Source organism: Lepidochelys olivacea (assembly GCF_965140295.1).
Source record: "Lepidochelys olivacea isolate rLepOli2 genome assembly, chromosome: 24".
Taxonomy (NCBI): Eukaryota; Metazoa; Chordata; order Testudines; family Cheloniidae; genus Lepidochelys; species Lepidochelys olivacea.
The window spans coordinates 15171359-15189585 of record NC_140434.1 but is presented as its reverse complement, the minus strand read 5'-3'; the positions used below and the strand labels follow the sequence as shown (position 1 = coordinate 15189585).

The window sequence follows — 18227 nt, the reverse complement described above, 5'->3', positions numbered from 1 at the left end:
CATTGAAGAGGTTGAGGTGCCCAGACACCATGGGGATGGGAGCCTGGTAAGGAGTTAGCTAGAAAAGTCTTAGTTGAAAAAAAGCTTTGGAGGGATAATTTTCCCACTAGTTCCTGCAAACCTGGAAGGTGTTTACCCATATAACAGCTGGCTTAGAAGGGGGCTGCATGTTGGGATTGAGGGGCACTGGCAGAGCTGGGGGGGATTCCAGGGCTGGGAAAGCAGGGGGCTGTGGGTCAGTAGTGAGGGGCACCAGCTGCTTGAGAGAAATTTCCCTGCCATGTCAGTGTTTTAGGACCTGCCCTTGGGCCCCAACCAGTGCCTAATGCACCTGGTTCAGGGGTGGGAAGAAACAGGAGCTGTTAGCCAGGTTCTGCTTGGTGGAACCTGGGTCCAACCGCTCCCAGGGGCCCAGGAGCTGAGACACCAAGACACAGACCCTGCTCCTCAGGCTTTATTATGGGTTCTGCCCCCTGGCACCGTCCTCAGTTCAGCTGGATGGTTCTGCGGATCCATCCGACATAGTTGCAGACTTTGGTGTAGACGCCGGGCCTGTTGGGCTGGGCGCAGGTTTGCAGCCCCCAGGACACGATGCCCTGGAGTTGCCCAGCGCACAGCAGGGGACCTCCGGAGTCACCCTGTGGAGAGACAACACCTTGCGTCATAACGACCCCCCTCGACTGGGCTGGGGGAGCCGAGGACCGGGCTAGCAGGGGGTTGTGGGTCAGGCTTGAGGGGCACCGGCAGAGCTGGGAGGACTGGGGGGAGCCCAGGGCTGGGCTAGGAGGGGGCTGTGGGTTGGGAGTGAGGCCTGCCGGCAGAGCTGGGGGTGGGAGGAGCCCAGGGCAGGGCTAGCGGGGGCTGCGGGTCAGGACTGAGGGGCACCTGTAGACCCAGTCCATGGTCCCCTGCCTTAAGGGGAGCTAGCGTGATCTATGGGGCTCCAATCCCCTCTGAAAACCCAGACCCCCCAGCTCCTCCCCCTCCCCACTGGGTCCCCATCCCCATCCTGCTTTTGCCATGACAAGTGGCAAACGATGGCTCTGAATCTGGGCTGCCTCTGCCCCAACACTGTGGGGCAGGCCGCCTCTCCCCCAGTGTGTGCCCCCTGCCCACTCTTTTGGGTAGAGCCAGACCTTCCCCCAACAGGCGCTGCCTATGTGCCCCCCTTCCACCTCCCTTCATGTGTGTGTGTGTGGGGGGGGCACACAGTCCACACTCCCCTCCACCCCCATGGGGCAGTGCCTGTCCCTCCCCCCAACTATCCACCAGCCCCTTCCAGATCCCCACTCCCACCCCGAGACTTCCCTTCCCAGGGTCATGGCAGAGACCCAGGGGAGTGGGCTGAGCCCCCCACCCCTGTGGTTTGTGGCTCACCTGGCAGGAGTCAATGCCCCCACCCATGACCCCTGCGCACACCATGTTGTTGGTGACCCGGCCGGGGTAGGAAGCCCGACAGCTCTGGGCCGAGACGATCCGGACGTATCCGCACTGCAGGAGGTTGGGGAACGTGGCTGGGGAAAATACCGAGACAGTGGGGTCACTCCTGAGTGACACCGGATTGAATCAGTGCCAGGGAGTCACTCCTGAGTGACCCTGGTTTGAATCAGCCCCAAGACCCCACAGGGGGTCGCTCCTGGTATCAGCCCCAGGGACACATAGGGAGTCACTCCTGATTAACACTGGGTTGAATCAGCCCCAGGGAGTCACGCCTGAGTGACATTGGCTCAAATCAGCCCCAGAGACCTGCACAGGGTCACTCCTTATTGAATCACCCTGGTGTCAGCCCCAAGGACATATAGGGACTCACTCCTGATTGACACTGGGTTGACTCAGGCCCCGGGAGTCACGCCTGAGTGACATTGGCTCAAATCAGCCCCAGAGACCTGCACAGGGTCACTCCTTATTGAATCACCCTGGTGTCAGCTCCAAGGACATATAGGGACTCACTCCTGATTGACACTGGATTGACTCAGGCCCCGGGAGTCATTCCCGACTGATGTTCCCGGTTCCTCCCCGGCCTTACCTTGGGGGCTGGTGACAGTACCCCAGCCTGAGATGAGGCAGATGGTCCCGGTGGCTGCACAGGCCGAGGGCAACGTGACAGGGCGGACGGTCTGGCCAATGTTGACCGGTCGCGCCAGCTTGAGCAGCATGAGGTCGCTGTCCAGCGTGAAGCGGTTGTAGTTGGGATGCAGGATGACACGAGCCACGACTCGGTCCTGCTCCGGCCCCTCCTGCACCGCCAGGTTCTGCTCCCCGAGCCGCACCCGCAGGCCGCTAGCCGCCAGGGACAAGAGGGAGCCGCTAGTCAGAGGCTTGGCCCCACGGGCCACCCACCCCCGCCACTGCCGCCCTCCTGGGAATGGGGGAGAAATTGGACAGAGCAGGCCCCAGCCCCTCCAGCAGGGGGCGGCAGGGACACACACAGAGCAGGGCCCATCCCCTCCAGCAGGGGGCGGCAGGGACACACACAGAGCAGGGCCCATCCCCTCCAGCAGGGGGCGGCAGGGACACACAAACCTACACACACCACAGAGTGCAGGGCCGAGCCCCTCCAGCAGGGGGCAACAGGGGGCACATATATACACACACACACACACACACACCACACAGAGCAGGGCCCATCCCCTCCAGCAGGGGGCAGCAGGGACACAAACCTACACACACCACAGAGTGCAGGGCCGAGCCCCTCCAGCAGGGGGCAACAGGGAGCACATATATACACACACACACACACCACACAGAGCAGGGCCCATCCCCTCCAGCAGGGGGCAGCAGGGACACACATGCACACACACTTACGGTCTGTAGCAATGGGCGGCGGAGAGCACCCAGCTCCTGTCGACCAGGATGCCCCCGCACTGCAGCGGGCCGTAGACGTAGGCCTGCCAGGGCTGGGAGTAGGGGGGACACGTGAACCCACCGATGATCCGGCCCCCGTCGTCCTGGGCAGACACTGCAGCACCTGTCGACAAACCCCACGTCAGCACGAGGGGCCCGGGGTAGGATTGGGGTGAGATTGGTGTAGGGCCAGCAGGCGGGCGCTGGGGTCACAGGCAGAGCTGCTGCAATGGGTCGTGGGGCCAGTTCCAGTGATTTTAGGGCAAGGGGCACCGTGTTTTGTCTGGGTCTTAAATCCCCAGCTGCTGGAGCCATGGGAGAGGATTCACTGATGGATCTATCTATCCATCAATCCCCAAACAGCCCACTATCGATCCAGCCCCACAATCCCCTCCTCACTATCTATCTAGCCATCCCCCCACCCCGCTTTATCTATCCATCCCAACACCCCCCAGGAATGCTGGAACAATTTCTATAGTGGGGAGTGCGGAGAGCCATTGGACCAAAATGTAAACCCTGTATATGATGGAAACCACTTCAAGCCAGGGGGTGCAGCACCACCTCTAAAACCCCAATTCCAGCATCTAGGACGCCCCCTCTAGCTGTCTATCCGTCCCCTACACAGACCACTAGCCATCCCCACACCACCAATATTCATCTATCCAGCCCCACCACATCACTACTATCCATCCCCCCTCTATCTATCTATCTATCTGTCCCCCCACACCCCCTCTATCTATCCATCCATCCCCCCACACCCCCTCTATCTATCCATCCCCATACACTCCCTCTATCTATCCATCCATCCCCCCACACCCCCTCTAACTATCTATCTATCTATCCCCATACTCTAGTCAAGGCCCAAGTGGCTCATGCATTAAGATGCGTCAGGCCCTTTAAGTCCAATGCCTCCCCACCCCACTGCGGGCAAAGGTCATGGCCAGACCCCCTCAGAAATTGCAGCTATGCACAACCCTCCCACACCACTCCCTCCCTGCCCCCCACAACTCCCTCCCTGACCCAACCCCTCCCCTTCCCCAACCCCCTCCTGCCCTCACCCCCATCCCCTACAACCCCTCCCTGCCCCCATACCTCCCCATCCCTCCTCCAATGACCCTCTCCCTCTTCCCACACTTCCCATCCCCCCACAACCCTCTCTCTGCCCCCACCCCATCCCCCCACACCTCCCCATTCTCCCGCAACCCCCATCCCTCCCCCCCTCACCTCCCCTTCCCCCTCCAAATACACAATCCTTCCCTGCACACATGCACCCCCCCAAAAACCCATTTCCCCCATATGGCCCCCCCGTCCCTGTCTGCACACACAGCCCCCCATGTGCACACAACCCCCTCCTCCCTACACACCCTCTTCCCCTCCCACAGCCCCCCCTCTCTCATATACCCCCCTCACCTGCAGTCACCACCAGCAGCGCGAGAGCCATCAGCTCCATGGGGCTCAGATGTGGTGATGCACAGGGCGAGCGGCTGCTGGCTTGGGACGGGGGGCGGGGGAGAGAAGGAAAAGGGAAAATTAACAGATAACTTAGCCCGCCCCCACAACATGGGCTCCGCCCACTGACACCCACCACCTGCTCTGGGTTTGATGCCACTTCATCCCCAAACACGTCCGTCCACCCACCCTCCATCCTCAAACACGGCCGTCCATCCTCTCCATCCCCAAACATGTCCATCCATCCACCCCCCATCCCCAAACACGTCCGTCCATCCTCTCCATCCCCAAACTCGTCCATCCACCCACCCCTCATCCCCAAACACATCCATCCACCCACCCACCATCCCCTCCATTCCCAAACACGTCCCTCCACCCACCCCTCCACCCCCAAACATGTCTGTTCACCCACCCCCATCCCCAAACACGTCCGTTCATCCACCCACCCCTCCATCCCCAAACGCGTCCATCCACCCACCCCTCATCTCCAAACGTGTCCATCCACCAATCCGTCCCCAAACACGTCCATCCATTCACCCCTCCATCCCCAGACATGTCCGTCCACCCCCCCATCCCCAAACACATCCATCCATCCACCCCCATCCCCTCCATCCCCAAACATGTCTGTCCACCCACCCCTCCATCCCCAAACACGTCCATCCACCCCTCCATCCCCAAACACGTCCGTCCACTCACCCCCCCATCCCCAAACACGTCCATCCACCCCCCATCCCCAAACACGTCCGTCCACCCACCCCCCATCTCCAAACACGTCCGTCCATCCACCACCCATCCCCAAACAAGTCTGTCCATCCACCCATCCATCCCCTCCGTCCCCAAACACATCCATCCACCCACCCCTCCATCCCCAAATATATCAAACATGTGGGGAAAATTTCAAGATTTTTTAGAGAACGTTTTGCAACTTTGTAGGAAAATTTCAAATATTGGGAAAAATTCAAATATTTGGGGGAAAATTTCAAGGATTTTGCAGAAAATTTCAAGAAACCACACAAAATATTTAAAAAGGGGGAAAATCCGGAACTTTGGGGAAATTGCAAAACGTTTGGTGGAAAGGTCAAGAATTTAGGTGACATTTTCAAAATGTTTGGAGAAAATGTCAAGAATTGGGGGAAATTTTGCAAATTTTGGGGGGGAATTTTCAAGAATTTGTGGGACATTTTAAATATTTTTTTGGGGAGGGGGGATGCAAGACATTGGGTAACTTGAAAACTTGTAAACAGGTTTTCATGCAGTTGGTTTTTTCAAACTGGAACCGGTTTGCCACATTTGAAACGTTCCTTGACAATTTTTAACTGAAATTTAAAACCAACTTATTTTTTTCATTCTGAAGCATTTCTTGACTTCTGGTTCCACGATAAACAATTTTCAAAATTGACTTTTTGGGTGTCTATTAATTAAGCAGCAATTTCAAAACCACATTAAAAAAAAAAACAATTTCAGAAACTTTCAAAACGAGAAAGTGTTAGAACCCATCCATTTTCAATGCTAAAAGGCTTTTTGCATGTTATTTAAACAGTTTCTTTGTTTGCTTTGAAGGCAGAGTGATTTTTTTAGCCTCCCATTTTGTACAACGCGGTTTCATTTGCCTGGATTATTATTGGTGTTAAATCTCATGATTTTTCATGCCAATCTTGTGATTTTCCTAGCTTTGCCAATTATAAAGCCAGATGAGAACCTCTGTGATCATCCAAACTGACCCTTCCTATTGTTAACCGAATGCCAAACACAAATCCACAATCACTCCCTTGCCCTTCATCAAAGGCTGTTCATGGCTTCTCCATCAGCAGCAATTCTGCAATCCCGATGGGCTGTTTTCGCCAAATGCTCTGTTCTGGTTCCACCAGAAATTAAGTGAGGAAAGTTCTCCAGCCTTCTACAGGAGGTCCGGCTAGATGATCACAATGGTCCCTTCTGGCCTTGGAGTCTATGAATCCGATAACAGAGGAGGGTCTGCGGAGACAGTGCCCCGGAGCGCTTGGCCCGGAGTTCTGTCAAGCGGAGGCCACGGGAATCATCCATTGTGTGGTTCCCCTCCTGAATGAACCGAGATGAAGCAGAAGCAGTGTTACCCTTCACCAATCTGTACTGGCCACCGAGCCGTCCTGGCGTCCCCCTCCACTGCGGTCCCCCCAAACTGGCTCAGCCCAGAGATCAACCAGAAATCTGCCCTCACCGGAGCTGGGTAATCCGTGCACTGGGTGGAGGAACTTCCCCTGGCACCTTGGCTTCCCCAGCAAGCAGAGTCACGTTGGCTTGTGTCCACAGACTCCTCTCTGCTGGATCCTCTGTGTGCTTGGCTTATAACCTGCCTTCGGCCCTGGAACCCGCTGCCCTCGAAGCAGCGTGCAGGGCAGGGCTGTCCCACGCCTCTCAGCCTGTCATTAACCCTCCGAAGCCTCTCTCTCCTTGCCTTGGCGTCAAATAAAGCCTGGGTGTCACCGGCAAAAGGGATAAGGGGTGGTGCTTGATTGTGAGGCCCATGCAAGCTGGGGATTAGGGGCAGCTCACATGGCCCAGATGCGGGGGAAGGAAGCCGGAGCTGTCGTGTTTTTGGGATTATACAAGAGATAATTTATGTAGGTCTCACTGAAATTAGAGGGCACGCCTGGCTGGTGCTAATGGAGTTGCTAACTAGTTGCGTTGCAGCAGGTTAGAGAATCAAGTCAGGCGAGTGTGATTGTGTGTTTGTGTGTCGGAGAAGGGACTGTCCTTCACTGTGTATCTGGGCAGCACGTGGCGCGACAGGGCCCCGATCTCAGCTGGGGCAGGGATTGTCCCTCGCTGGGTCTCTGGGCAGCACGTGACGCGACAGGGCCCCGATCTCAGCTGGGGCAGGGATTGTCCTTCACTGTGTATCTGGGCAGCACGTGGCGTGACGGGGCCCCGATCTCAGCTGGGGCAGGGACTGTCCTTCACTGTGTATCTGGGCAGCACGTGGCGTGACAGGGCCCCGATCTCAGCTGGGGCAGGGATTGTCCTTCACTGTGTATCTGGGCAGCACGTGGCGTGACGGGGCCCCGATCTCAGCTGGGGCAGGGACTGTCCTTCACTGTGTATCTGGGCAGCATGTGGCGTGACAGGGCCCCGATCTCAGCTGGGGCAGGGATTGTCCCTCGCTGGGTCTCTGGGCAGCACGTGACGCGACAGGGCCCGGATCTCAGCTGGGGCAGGGATTGTCCCTCGCTGGGTCTCTGGGCAGCACGTGACGCGACAGGGCCCGGATCTCAGCTGGGGCAGGGATTGTCCCTCGCTGGGTCTCTGGGCAGCACGTGACGCGACAGGGCCCCGATCTCAGCTGGGGCAGGGATTGTCCTTCACTGTGTATCTGGGCAGCACGTGGCGTGACGGGGCCCCGATCTCAGCTGGGGCAGGGATTGTCCTTCACTGTGTATCTGGGCAGCACGTGGCGCGACGGGGCCCCGATCTCAGCTGGGGCAGGGATTGTCCCTCGCTGGGTCTCTGGGCAGCACGTGACGCGACAGGGCCCCGATCTCAGCTGGGGCAGGGATTGTCCCTCGCTGGGTCTCTGGGCAGCACGTGACGCGACAGGGCCCCGATCTCAGCTGGGGCAGGGATTGTCCCTCGCTGGGTCTCTGGGCAGCACGTGGCGTGACAGGGCCCCGATCTCAGCTGGGGCAGGGATTGTCCCTCGCTGGGTCTCTGGGCAGCACGTGGCGTGACGGGGCCCCGATCTCAGCTGGGGTAGGTACCGTAATGCACATAAGAGACACTACTCATGCTGGGGCAGGCCAGCTTGGCGCTGTCTCTGCTTCCTCGGCTCGGTCCTGAGGCTTAGCGGCACTTTGCTCCCAGGCCCGAACGCACTGCGCTGTGCAAGACTCGGGCCCCGATTCCACCCCCCACCTCACTCATGTTTCCCCTCCCCTTCCCATGTGCCCCGTAGGGCAGTGCTTTTATCCCCCCTTACAGAGAGGAAACTGAAGCACAGAGGGGAAAACTGAGGCACGGTGAGGCTAAGTAACTTCCTCAGGGTGGCACAGAGAGGCCAGCAGAGCAGGGCCTTGACTGTGACAGCTTGGCTGATGCTCTAACCACTGCCCCACCCTTCCTCTCCGCAGGCCCAGGAGTGCCACCTGGTGGCTGGGGCGGCGTTGCTTGTTTTTGGCCAGTTGCATGCAGGGAGCTGCCCCTTCAGGCTGGGGAATGGTGCCGACTTGCCAGGGCGTCCCTGGGTGGGGATCAAACCAGGGCCCTCCAAGCAGGCGCCTGCCTCCCCAGACGGTGCTAAGGGCCTGCTGACTTAGCCAAGCCAATCACAGGCTCTGAGGCCCAGTAGGGGGAGCCAGCGCTCCACCCCAGTGCGTGCAGGTTGCATACCAGGCGATGCGAGGAGATTCCAGGCCGAAAACTTCCCTGTGACTGGGTGTGTGTGTGTGCGGTGGGGAGTCTTCTTGGCTCCTGACCCCCCTGAACTCTCAGGGGACTCCATGGTGGGGATCACCAGTATCTAGGAGGCTGCAGGCCAATTGGTGTGGGCTAGTGGGTAGGAGACAGTGGATGGAAGGTAGGGCTGAGAGTCAGGACTCCTGGGTTCTCACCTGGCTCTGGGAAGGGAATGAGGTCTAGTGGTTAAAGTATGGGGGGGCTGGGAGCCAGCACTCCTGGGTTCTCAGCTGGCTCTTGGAGGGGAGTGGGGTCTAATGGGTTAGACCTGGGGGGTTGGGAGCCAGGACTCCTGGGTTCTATTCCTAGCTCGGTGAGGGAGTGGGGTCTAGTGATTAGAGCAGTGGGTCTGGGACTCAGGACTCCTGGGATCTATCCCCCAGTCTGCTATGGACCCGCAGTGCCACCTCCCCTTTCTGTGCCTTTGTTTACCCTCCCAGCCTTTGTCTGCCCCAGGTAATTAGACTATGAATTCTCCAGGGTGTGGAGCTCTCCCACGGGGCTCAGCACAACGGGGTCTTGGGGCATTGTTGCAATAGAAATCATAGTTTCTGCACAGCTGATGTTTTGTTGTGAAACCATCTGGGCTACACACATGCAGCACATGTGCCTCACCCCCCACACAGAGAGGACCTGGAAAGTGAAGTTACCTAACAGTACAGCGCTAGCTCTCACCTTCCCACAATGAGGTATTACAACCTTAACTCTGCCCCCACAAACTTAACTCTCCCCTGCAACCTTAACTCTGTCCCCTCAACCTTATTTCTACTCCCTCAACTTTAACTACTTTGCCTCAACAGTAACACTGCTCCCTTAACCTTAACTCCACTCCTTAAACCTTAATGCTGCCCCCACAATCTTCCCTTTGCACACCCTTAACTCTGCCCCCCATAGTGGTGGTAGTGGTAGTGGGGGCGTGTACCCAGTGGGGTCCATAGCAGGGGAGAGGGTAGTGGGGGGACATACCAAGTGGGGTCCATGGCAGAGGGCGGCAGTGAGGAATGTACCAAATGGGATCCTGTGACAAAGTGAGGTTTTTCACCTTATGTTGCGTGTGAGTCTTACTGTCCTATACTAATAGCGTGTGTGCCTCAGTTTCCCTGTGTGCTGCACCAATGCCTAGGTGGTGGGTGTGACGAAGTGGGACTCTTCTTAATGTTTCCTCTGAATAGTGTGGGGGTGCCTCAGTTTCCCCTAGGCAGTTCTTAAGTATCTAGGGGGTGGGGTAAGGGTGTATGATCATTGCAGAGCCCTAGAGGTCAGGTGTGTGCAGGAGTCTGGACACAGAGAATGGCCGACACCCTGTTTCCTGGCAACTGATGGCCTGGGCCCTTCCCCCCTGCGAGGTGAGAGCTAAAGGGTTGGAGAACAAAGGAATCAGGTGACCACCTGGCCCGGGAAAGGAACAAAGCCCAGAGGAGGAGGGGCTGGAGGGAGTTTCAGTTTGGGGCTGGTTGGGACATGGAGTGAAGTGCAGACGTGGTTGTCTGGCTCACTGCCCCCCGAAATGGACCCAGCTGAGGGGTCCCGTTCTCTGCACCTGCAAGCTCTGTTTTAGACCATGTTCCTGTCGTCTAATAAACCTTCTGTTTTACTGGCTGGCTGAGAGTCCCGTCTGACTGCGAAGTTGGGGTGCAGGACCCTCTGGCTTCCCCAGGAGCCCCACCTGAGTGGACTCACTGGGGGGAAGTGCACGGAGGGGCAGAGGATGCTGAATGCTCCGAGGTCAGACCCAGGAAGGTGGAAGCTGTGTGAGCTGTGTGTCCTGAAGACAGGCTGCTCACAGAAAGGCGACTACCCCAGAGTCCTGACTGGCTTCATGGGGAGCAGTTCCAGAGCATCGCCCAGGGACTCCGTGACAACTGGTGGCAGCGGTGGGATGTACTGCACCCCGTGGATGGCACTTCCTGCAGTAAGTGACTGGGGAGCAGTAACACGAAGGGGGATTGCCGAGGACCAGGCATGCTGAAGGCTCAGAGAGGAGCGGTTTCGGGGGGCGGTTAACCCCTGGGAGTGTGTGACTAGCGAGAAGGACTGTGCAGTAATGGGGTCCCCCTAGGGACTGCAGTGAGCAGTCTCAGGGGCGGAGGAGCCTGCAGCTTGGCCCGGGGAGAGAGAAGGACTTTTGCAGTAACAGGGTTCCCCTGGGGATTGCAGTGAGCAGTCCAAGGGGCGGAGGAGTCTGCAGCTCGACCCTGGCAAAGAGGTGGTGACCTCGAGAAGGGCTGGCACACTAGGGGTTCTCCCTGGAAACCGTGGGGAGCTGAGAACACACGGGCCTGTGAGTCCACAACAACTTGGGAGGAGCGGAGTGATGGTCTGTCACCGTCTCCTTAGGAAGGACATTGTAACCCTGTGCAAAAAGAGAGGGTTGAGCGTTGGAAAGTTCACCAAGGCACAGTTCATCGTGCAGCTGGAGGAGGATGACGGCTCTAAGGAACAGATTCCTGATCCCAGATGGGGCTACAGCAGGATCTGGGAGCAGCTGGAGTGGTAGCCAGGCATCCCGAAGACTCCTGTCCCCGACCAGACGGGGGTCTTCATGATCGGGTTCCCCATCGGGGGATTGGAGACGGACGGGATTGGAGCTGAGTCCGAGGGAGCAAGAGGACTGTGAGAGACGGCGAGAGCCCGAGAAAGAGCTGCAGAAGCAGCAGCATGAACTGGCGGTGGTGGGGCGGAGAGGCCTAGGGGACCTCCCCGGGGTGAGTGGGGATAGACCCCGGGGGGCCAGTTCCGCAGGGAACCTCGAGACTAAATTGCTGCCCCTGGTTAAGGAGGGGGGGATGTGGATGCCACCTCACTGCCTTTGAGCAGGCTGGCGATTTGAACCAAGGGGACCCTGCGGAAAAGCCCCGGTGTCTAGCTCCCTTGCTGGGTCCCAAGGCCATAGACTCCGTCATCCAGATGGTTGGGGATGTGGACAGGCTCCCACTCCTGGTCCCAACCTATATGTCTGTGTGGAGTTTCCTGGGGCCAGGCCCCTCGGATCTCCAGTGGGAGCAGAAGGTGATGGTCAATGGGGAGACATTCTTGGGGTGGCCAAAGGGCATGGGCTGCATAAACCTTCCCACATGCGGCCTGCGAGTGCTATCGACCACCCCTGACCTAAGGGAGGGTGTGAAACTGGAAGGGCCTGGTGTAACTCCTACCAAGGAAGGCTGGGGCATCCATGGGAACGTTGGTGGCTTCGAACTTCCCCAGGTCACCGGCTAACGTGACCCCGCTCAGTTCGATCTCGAAGGGGGGAGAGATGTGACGAAGTGGGACTCTTCTTAATGTTTCCTCTGAATAGTGTGGGGGTGCCTCAGTTTCCCCTAGGCAGTTCTTAAGTATCTAGGTGGTGGGGTAAGGGTGTATGATCATTGCAGAGCCCTAGAGGGCCGGTGTGTGCAGGAGTCTGGACACAGAGAATGGCCGACACCCTGTTTCCTGGCAACTGATGGCCTGGCCCTTCCCCCCTGCGAGGTGAGAGCTAAAGGGTTGGAGAACAAAGGAATCAGGTGACCACCTGGCCCGGGAAAGGAACAAAGCCCAGAGGAGGAGGGGCTGGAGGGAGTTTCAGTTTGGGGCTGGCTGGGACATGGAGTGAAGTGCAGATGTGGTTGTCTGGCTCACTGCCCCCCAAAATGGACCCAGCTGAGGGGTCCTGTTCTCTGCACCTGCAAGCTCTGTGTTAGACCATGTTCCTGTCGTCTAATAAACCTTCTGTTTTACTGGCTGGCTGAGAGTCCCGTCTGACTGCGAAGTTGGGGTGCAGGACCCTCTGGCTTCCCCAGGAGCCCCACCTGAGTGGACTCACTGGGGGGAAGCGCACGGAGGGGCAGAGGATGCTGAATGCTCCGAGGTCAGACCCAGGAAGGTGGAAGCTGTGTGAGCTGTGTGTCCTGCAGACAGGCTGCTCACAGAAAGGCGACTGCCCCAGAGTCCTGACTGGCTTCATGGGGAGCAGTTCCAGAGCATCGCCCAGGGACTCCGTGACAGTGGGAATTGGGTGCATGACTTTTGCTGAGGCCCTCAGGGAAGGTGAGGCTGCCCAGCTGCCTGCACTAAGGTATGGCCAATGCCCTTCATAACCTGAGACCCAGGAGGGGGAGGTGACAAGGTGACACTTTGCCTGGGAAGGAGGACAAAGACCAGAGGAGGAGAACGGGCTTGTTGGAGGCCAGGCAGCAGGGGCCAGGGCAGTCTGCTGTGGGGGACTGGAAGAGGGGGGTTCAGGGCATCTGGCCTGGGTTCCTCCAAGATGGACTTGGTTGAAAGTCACTGATTTCTGTGCTAACAAGCTCTGTTCTACTCTATGTACCTGTCAACTAATAACCCTTCTGTGTTACAGGCCGGCTGAGCGTCACAGCTGGCTGTGGAGTTGGGGTGCAGGGCTTCCCCAGGGGTCCCCTTTGGCTTCCCCAGGGGTCCTGCCCAGGCAGACTCGCTGTAGGAAGCGCACGGTGAGAACAGGGATGCTGACTGCTCCGACAGTGTGCTCAGAGAGAGGATCGGCCCGTCCTTCTTGGGGACCAGCACCACGGGAAAGGCTCAAGGGCTGGAGAACGGCTGAATCTCCCCTAAAGCCAGCCCATCCTTGACCCCTCTCTCCAGGGCCTAGGCAGGTTTCCCAGTGACCCTGAATGGGGAACACCTGATGGGAGGGTCAGCTCCCGTCTCCACCCGGTTGGACAACCAGGTTAGTGAGCCCAGGCCGGTTGGAAACCAGCTGCTTATACAAACTAGTACCTCTTTGATCTCAGCCTGCCGGGCAGGGGTTAGCTGTGCAGAGAGGGGGATTGACTCCAGCGGGGGGCCGGCTCCTGTCTCAGGGAATAGATCTGCCAAGGGATCGTCTCCCTGCTCCTCCCACTGGCCACACACAACCAGCATCAGCCTCTCCCTTCCACAGTACAGCTCCGTCAGGTTGACATGGTGCACCCGGTGACGGTGTGCCCAGTTGGACGGTTTCACCACATAGTTCACCTCATTTAACTGCCTGATGACCTTGAATGGGCCGTCCCAGGCAGGTTGCAGCTTGTTCTTCCTTCTGGGAATGAGAATCAACACCTGGTTCCCTGTAGCATAGGAGCGGGCCTGCGCTGAGTGATTGTACCAGACCTTCTGCTTCCCTGGGGCCCTGGCTAGGTTTCCTCTGGCCAAACCCATGAGCTCAGTGAGCTATTCCTGGAAAGCCAGTACATACTCCACCACTGATTCTCCATCGGGAGAGGCCTTCCCCTCCCATTCGTCCCTCACCAAGTCATGGGGTCCCCTCACTCTCCTCCCATACAGCAGGGATTGTCCCTCGCTGTGTCTCTGGGCAGCACAGGGCACAACAGCCGGCATGTAACACAGAAGGGTTATTAGTTGACAGGTACATAGAGTAGAACAGAGCTTGTTAGCACAGAAATCAGTGACTTTCAACCAAGTCCATCTTGGAGGAACCCAGGCCAGATGCCCTGAACGGGGTTCCTGGGGCACTTCCCTGCATGCAAACTGCAGGTGGGGTAAATACTTGTCCCAGTCCTGTGGGTGCTGGTTCATAAAGGTTTTCAGCATCATCTTTAGAGTCCCATTGAACCTCTCCTCCAGCCCGTTGGACTGAGGGTGATACGCCGAGGTCCAGGTCTGCTGGACGCCACACTGGAGCGGGGTTGACATGAAGTTGGACCCCTGGTCTGTAAGGACCTCCTTGGGGAACCCCACTCTGCTGAAAATGGTCAGCAGCGCGTCTGCCACGGTGTCTGCCTCAATAGAGGACAGAGCCACCGCCTCGGGGTAGCGCGTAGCGAAATCCACCCCCACCAGGCTGTATTTCTTCCCTGCCCTGGTCGCCTTGCTGAAGGTCCCCACGATGTTCATGGCCACCTTCTGACAAGGCTCCTCTATGATGGGCGGGGGCCTGAAGGCTGCTTTACCCTTATCCCGGACCTTCCCCACCCTCTGGCAGGGGTCGCAGGACCTGCCGTGCTGCTGGACGGCGTCCCAGACTCCAGCCCAGGGAAATTTCTGCAGCAGCCTCTGCCTGGGGCTCCGGATCCCCTGGTGTCTCGAGAGCGGGACGTCACGGGCCAGCTACAGCAGCCTGCGGCGGTACTTCTGGGGGACCACCAGCTGCCTCCGGATCCCCCACGGTTCCGCTTCCCCTGGGGGAGCCCGTTCCCGGTACAGGAACCCCTTCTCCCACAGGACTCTTTCCTGGCAGCCTTTCCCCCCGGGGTTTCGCTGCACTGGAGACAGCAAGTTCCCCAGCTTCTCTAAGGAAGGATCCTTCTGCAGCTCGGTCTAGAACTCAGCAGCTGGAGAGGAGAGTGACACCAGTTCCCTCTCGCTGCCTGCAGTCACAGCCCTCCAGACCGGATCCAAGGGACCGGAGCCCAGGAGAGCACAGGCAGACATATATGCTGGGGCCAGGAGTGAGAGCTAGTTGGCCACCCCACCCATCTGGCTAAACAGCTCTATGGCCGTGCAAGGGGCTAGACACTGGAGCCTTTCCGCAGGGTCAGCCTGGTTCCAACTGAAGCCTTCCCAAAGGCCGCAAGACAGGCGTTTATCTCTCCCCGCTCTTTAACCTGGGGCAGCAATTTAGTGTCGAGATTTCCTGCAGAATTGGCACCCAACTCACCCCTGGATGGGTCCCTCTGCCTCGGAGCTCAGCCATCGCCAGTTCCTGCGGCCTCTGTCTCTCCTGCTGTTCTGCTTCATGCCTCCCCTGTCTCTCATGGTCCTCCGACCCCCTCAATGTCAGCTCCAGTTCCATCCGTCTCAGATCCACCGACGGGGAACCTGTTGGAGACTCCCTGCTGGTCGGGAGCATGGATCTCCGGAACACCCAGCTGTTTCCAGCCTCTCTCACGGCCCCAGCTGGGTCAGGAACCCATGTGGGCCCTGGGGTTGCCTGGCTGTTCCCAGCCTCTCTCACGGCCCCATCTGGGTCAAGACCTGGCTCCTTAGAGTGATCCTCCTCTTCCAACTGAGCAATTAGCTGCGCCTTGGTGAGCTTTCCAATGCACAGCCCTCTCTCTGCACAGCTCTACAAGGTCCTTATTGAGGAGATGCTCATAGGCCTTCTCCACGCAGTTCCCAAGTGGTCACGGACTCACAGGCCTGTGCTCTCTCAGCTCCCTATGATCCATGGGAGGAACCCTTCAGTGCAACAGCCCTTCTCGGGGGTTCACTCTCTCTCGGAGTTAAGCCATAGGCTCCTCCACCTCCTGGAACCGCACCTCTTGGAGCCTTCAGCATGCCCGTCTCTCGCTAATCCCTCTTCCTTTTACTGCTCCCCAGTCACTTACTGCAGGATGCTCCGTCCACAGGGTGCAGTTCATCCCACTTCTGCCACCAGTTGTTACGGAGTCACAGGACCAATGCTCTGGAACTGCTCCATACGAAGCCAGTCAGGACTCTGGTTACTCGAGGGGATGGAGAATTTTGCCCTGCGTATATTCATGATACCTGTGTTTTTAGCCAGACCTGGGAGGACCATGTTTCCCAGGTTAAACAAATGCTGGACTGGCTCCAGGATGCAGGACTGACTATAAAAGCTGGGAAGTGCAAGGAGGGGGTGGCAGAGGTGTCATACCTGGGCTACAAAGTGGGGAGCGGCTGCCTAAAGCCAGAGCCAGCCAAGGTGGGGGTGATCAGAGACTGACCCGCTCTCCAGTCTAAGAAACAGGTCCAGACCTTTACTGGGATGGCGGGGCTCTATCAGAGGTAGTGCCCCACTTTCACTCCATAGCCACCCCCATCACTGAGCTATGCAAGAAGGGAAAGCCAGGCAAGGTGGTCTGGACCAAGCAGTGCCAGAGGGCTCTCTGTGCTCTGAAGGAGGCTCTGGTCAGGGGCCTAGTGCTGGTAAATCCAGACTTTGACAAGCCCTTCATGGTGTTCACTGACGCCTCAGACACAGCTGGGCGCGGTGCTGATGCAGGTTAATGAGAAGGGGGAGAGACACCCCGTCGTGTACTTGAGCAAGAAGCTGTTTCCCCGGGAGCAGAACTACACGGCCTTAGAGAAGCAACCCCTGGCCATGGGCTGGGTCCTTAAAAAGCTGCAGCTGTATCTATGTGGGCAGCGTTTCACTGTGTGCACTGACCACTCTCCCCTGACGTGGCTACACCAGATGAGAGGGGCGAATGCCAAGCTCCTGAGGTCGAGTCTCCAGCTTCAGGGTTACGACCTGGAGGTGGCCCACGTTAAGGGGAGTGCCGCTGTTATAGCAGACGCTTTGTCCCGGAGAGGGGGGCCGGAACTTCCCCAGGCCACTGGCTAAAGGGACCCCGCTCAGTTCGGTCTCAGAGGGGGGAGAGATGTGATGAAGTGGGGTTTTATTCACCTTCTTATGTTGCATGTAAGTCTTACTGTCCTATACTAATAGTGTGTGTGCCTCAGTTTCCCTGTGTGCTGAACCAATGCCTCGGTGGCGGGAATTGGATGTGTGACTTTTGCCGAGGCCCTAAGGGCAGAGGGCACGTACCAAGTGGCGTCCATGGCAGAGGGGGGCAATGGGGAATGTACCATAGGGGGTCAATAGCAGGGGGGGAATAGTGGGGCATGTACCAAGTGAGCGCCATAAAGGGGGAGGGTAGTGAGAGAACATACTAAGTGGGGTCCATGGCAGAGGGGGTCAATAGCGGGGGGAATAGTGGAGCATGTACCAAGTGAGCGCCATAGAGGGAGAGGGTAGTGAGGGGACATACTAAGTGGGGTCCATGGCAGAGGGAAGCATGGGGGCATGTACCAAGTGGGGGCCATAGTGGAGGGGGGCAATCGGGGACATACCATATGGGATCAATAATGGGGGGGCAGTGGGGATTCTTTTGTGCCAAGCCAAGGAGGCTGCTAGGAGGCCGAAGTTGCTGGGCCGAGGCTCATGGGAAGGATTCTAGTGGGGTGGGGGGCACAAAGAGGCCAGAAGTTTAGCATCTGGTACATCACAGCCCCAAGCGGCCCAAACCCAGCTGGGGGGTGCGGGAGGGTCCAACGCACACAATGGATATGGGCACGTGACATTCCCCGCCTGGCCCAACCGAGAGCCCAGCCCGTTGGAAAACGAAAGGCCAAGACCCCATGCGGCCAGGCTGGCAAGGCAAAGGGCCTGGAGTGTAGCCCTGCGTGGCATTGCACCCCAAAAGCCCTCCCACTGCGGGGTCAAACAGGGGCCAGGCCCCCGTTTTAAGCAACGTCTCGAAGGTGGCCCTCTGACTGTGGGGCTGGGACCGGATTGGAGCCGGCGCCCTCTAGAGGGAAAGGCCCCAGCCCCCAGAGTCCTTCCATTCCCCACCCCCCTGCAGCCCACAGAGTCCTTCCATTCCCCACCCCCCGGGCCAGCCAGCCCCCATCCCTAGGGCTGGATCGGAGCCAGCACCCTCTAGAGGGAAATGGCCCCAGGACCCATTCCCCGCCCCCCCGCCCCCCAAGCCAGCCAGCCCGCCCACCGCCCGCCCTAGGGCTGGATCAGAGTTGGCACCCCCTAGAGAGCAAAGGCCCCATGTCCCATTCCCTCCCGACCCCCCAAG

The 18227-nt window shown here is 58.4% G+C and overlaps 1 protein-coding gene across 3 annotated transcripts; it reads right to left on the bottom strand.

Annotated features, from left to right (window-relative positions):
* Positions 1-438: 438 nt before the first annotated feature.
* On the bottom strand, positions 439-8950 carry LOC311512773 (trypsin-like). Of its 3 annotated transcripts, XM_084614134.1 has the most exons (7): positions 6491-8950; positions 6015-6351; positions 4255-4331; positions 2806-2968; positions 2027-2280; positions 1378-1514; positions 439-638 (listed from the first exon to the last, which is right to left on the bottom strand). In XM_084614134.1, the coding sequence occupies exons 3-7, from the start codon at positions 4292-4294 to the stop codon at positions 486-488; spliced, it is 747 nt and encodes a 248-aa protein (XP_084470260.1). In that variant the 5' UTR covers positions 4295-4331; positions 6015-6351; positions 6491-8950; the 3' UTR covers positions 439-485. The 3 variants fall into 3 exon arrangements, with proteins under 3 accessions (XP_084470260.1, XP_084470259.1, XP_084470258.1); XM_084614133.1 differs by lacking the exon at positions 6015-6351 and having other exon boundaries at positions 4255-4335; XM_084614132.1 differs by lacking the exon at positions 6015-6351.
* Between the last annotated feature and the right edge of the window lie 9277 nt (positions 8951-18227).

Coding starts and splice junctions, on each gene's coding strand:
- LOC311512773 (XM_084614134.1), bottom strand. CDS start 4,294: ATGGAGCTGATGGCTCTCGCGCTGCTGGTGGTGACTGCAG. Junction 2,281..2,805: donor GCCGCCCATTGCTACAGACC/GTAAGTGTGTGT, acceptor CCTGGCGGCTAG/CGGCCTGCGGGTGCGGCTCG. Junction 1,515..2,026: donor TACTGTCACCAGCCCCCAAG/GTAAGGCCGGGG, acceptor TATTTTCCCCAG/CCACGTTCCCCAACCTCCTG.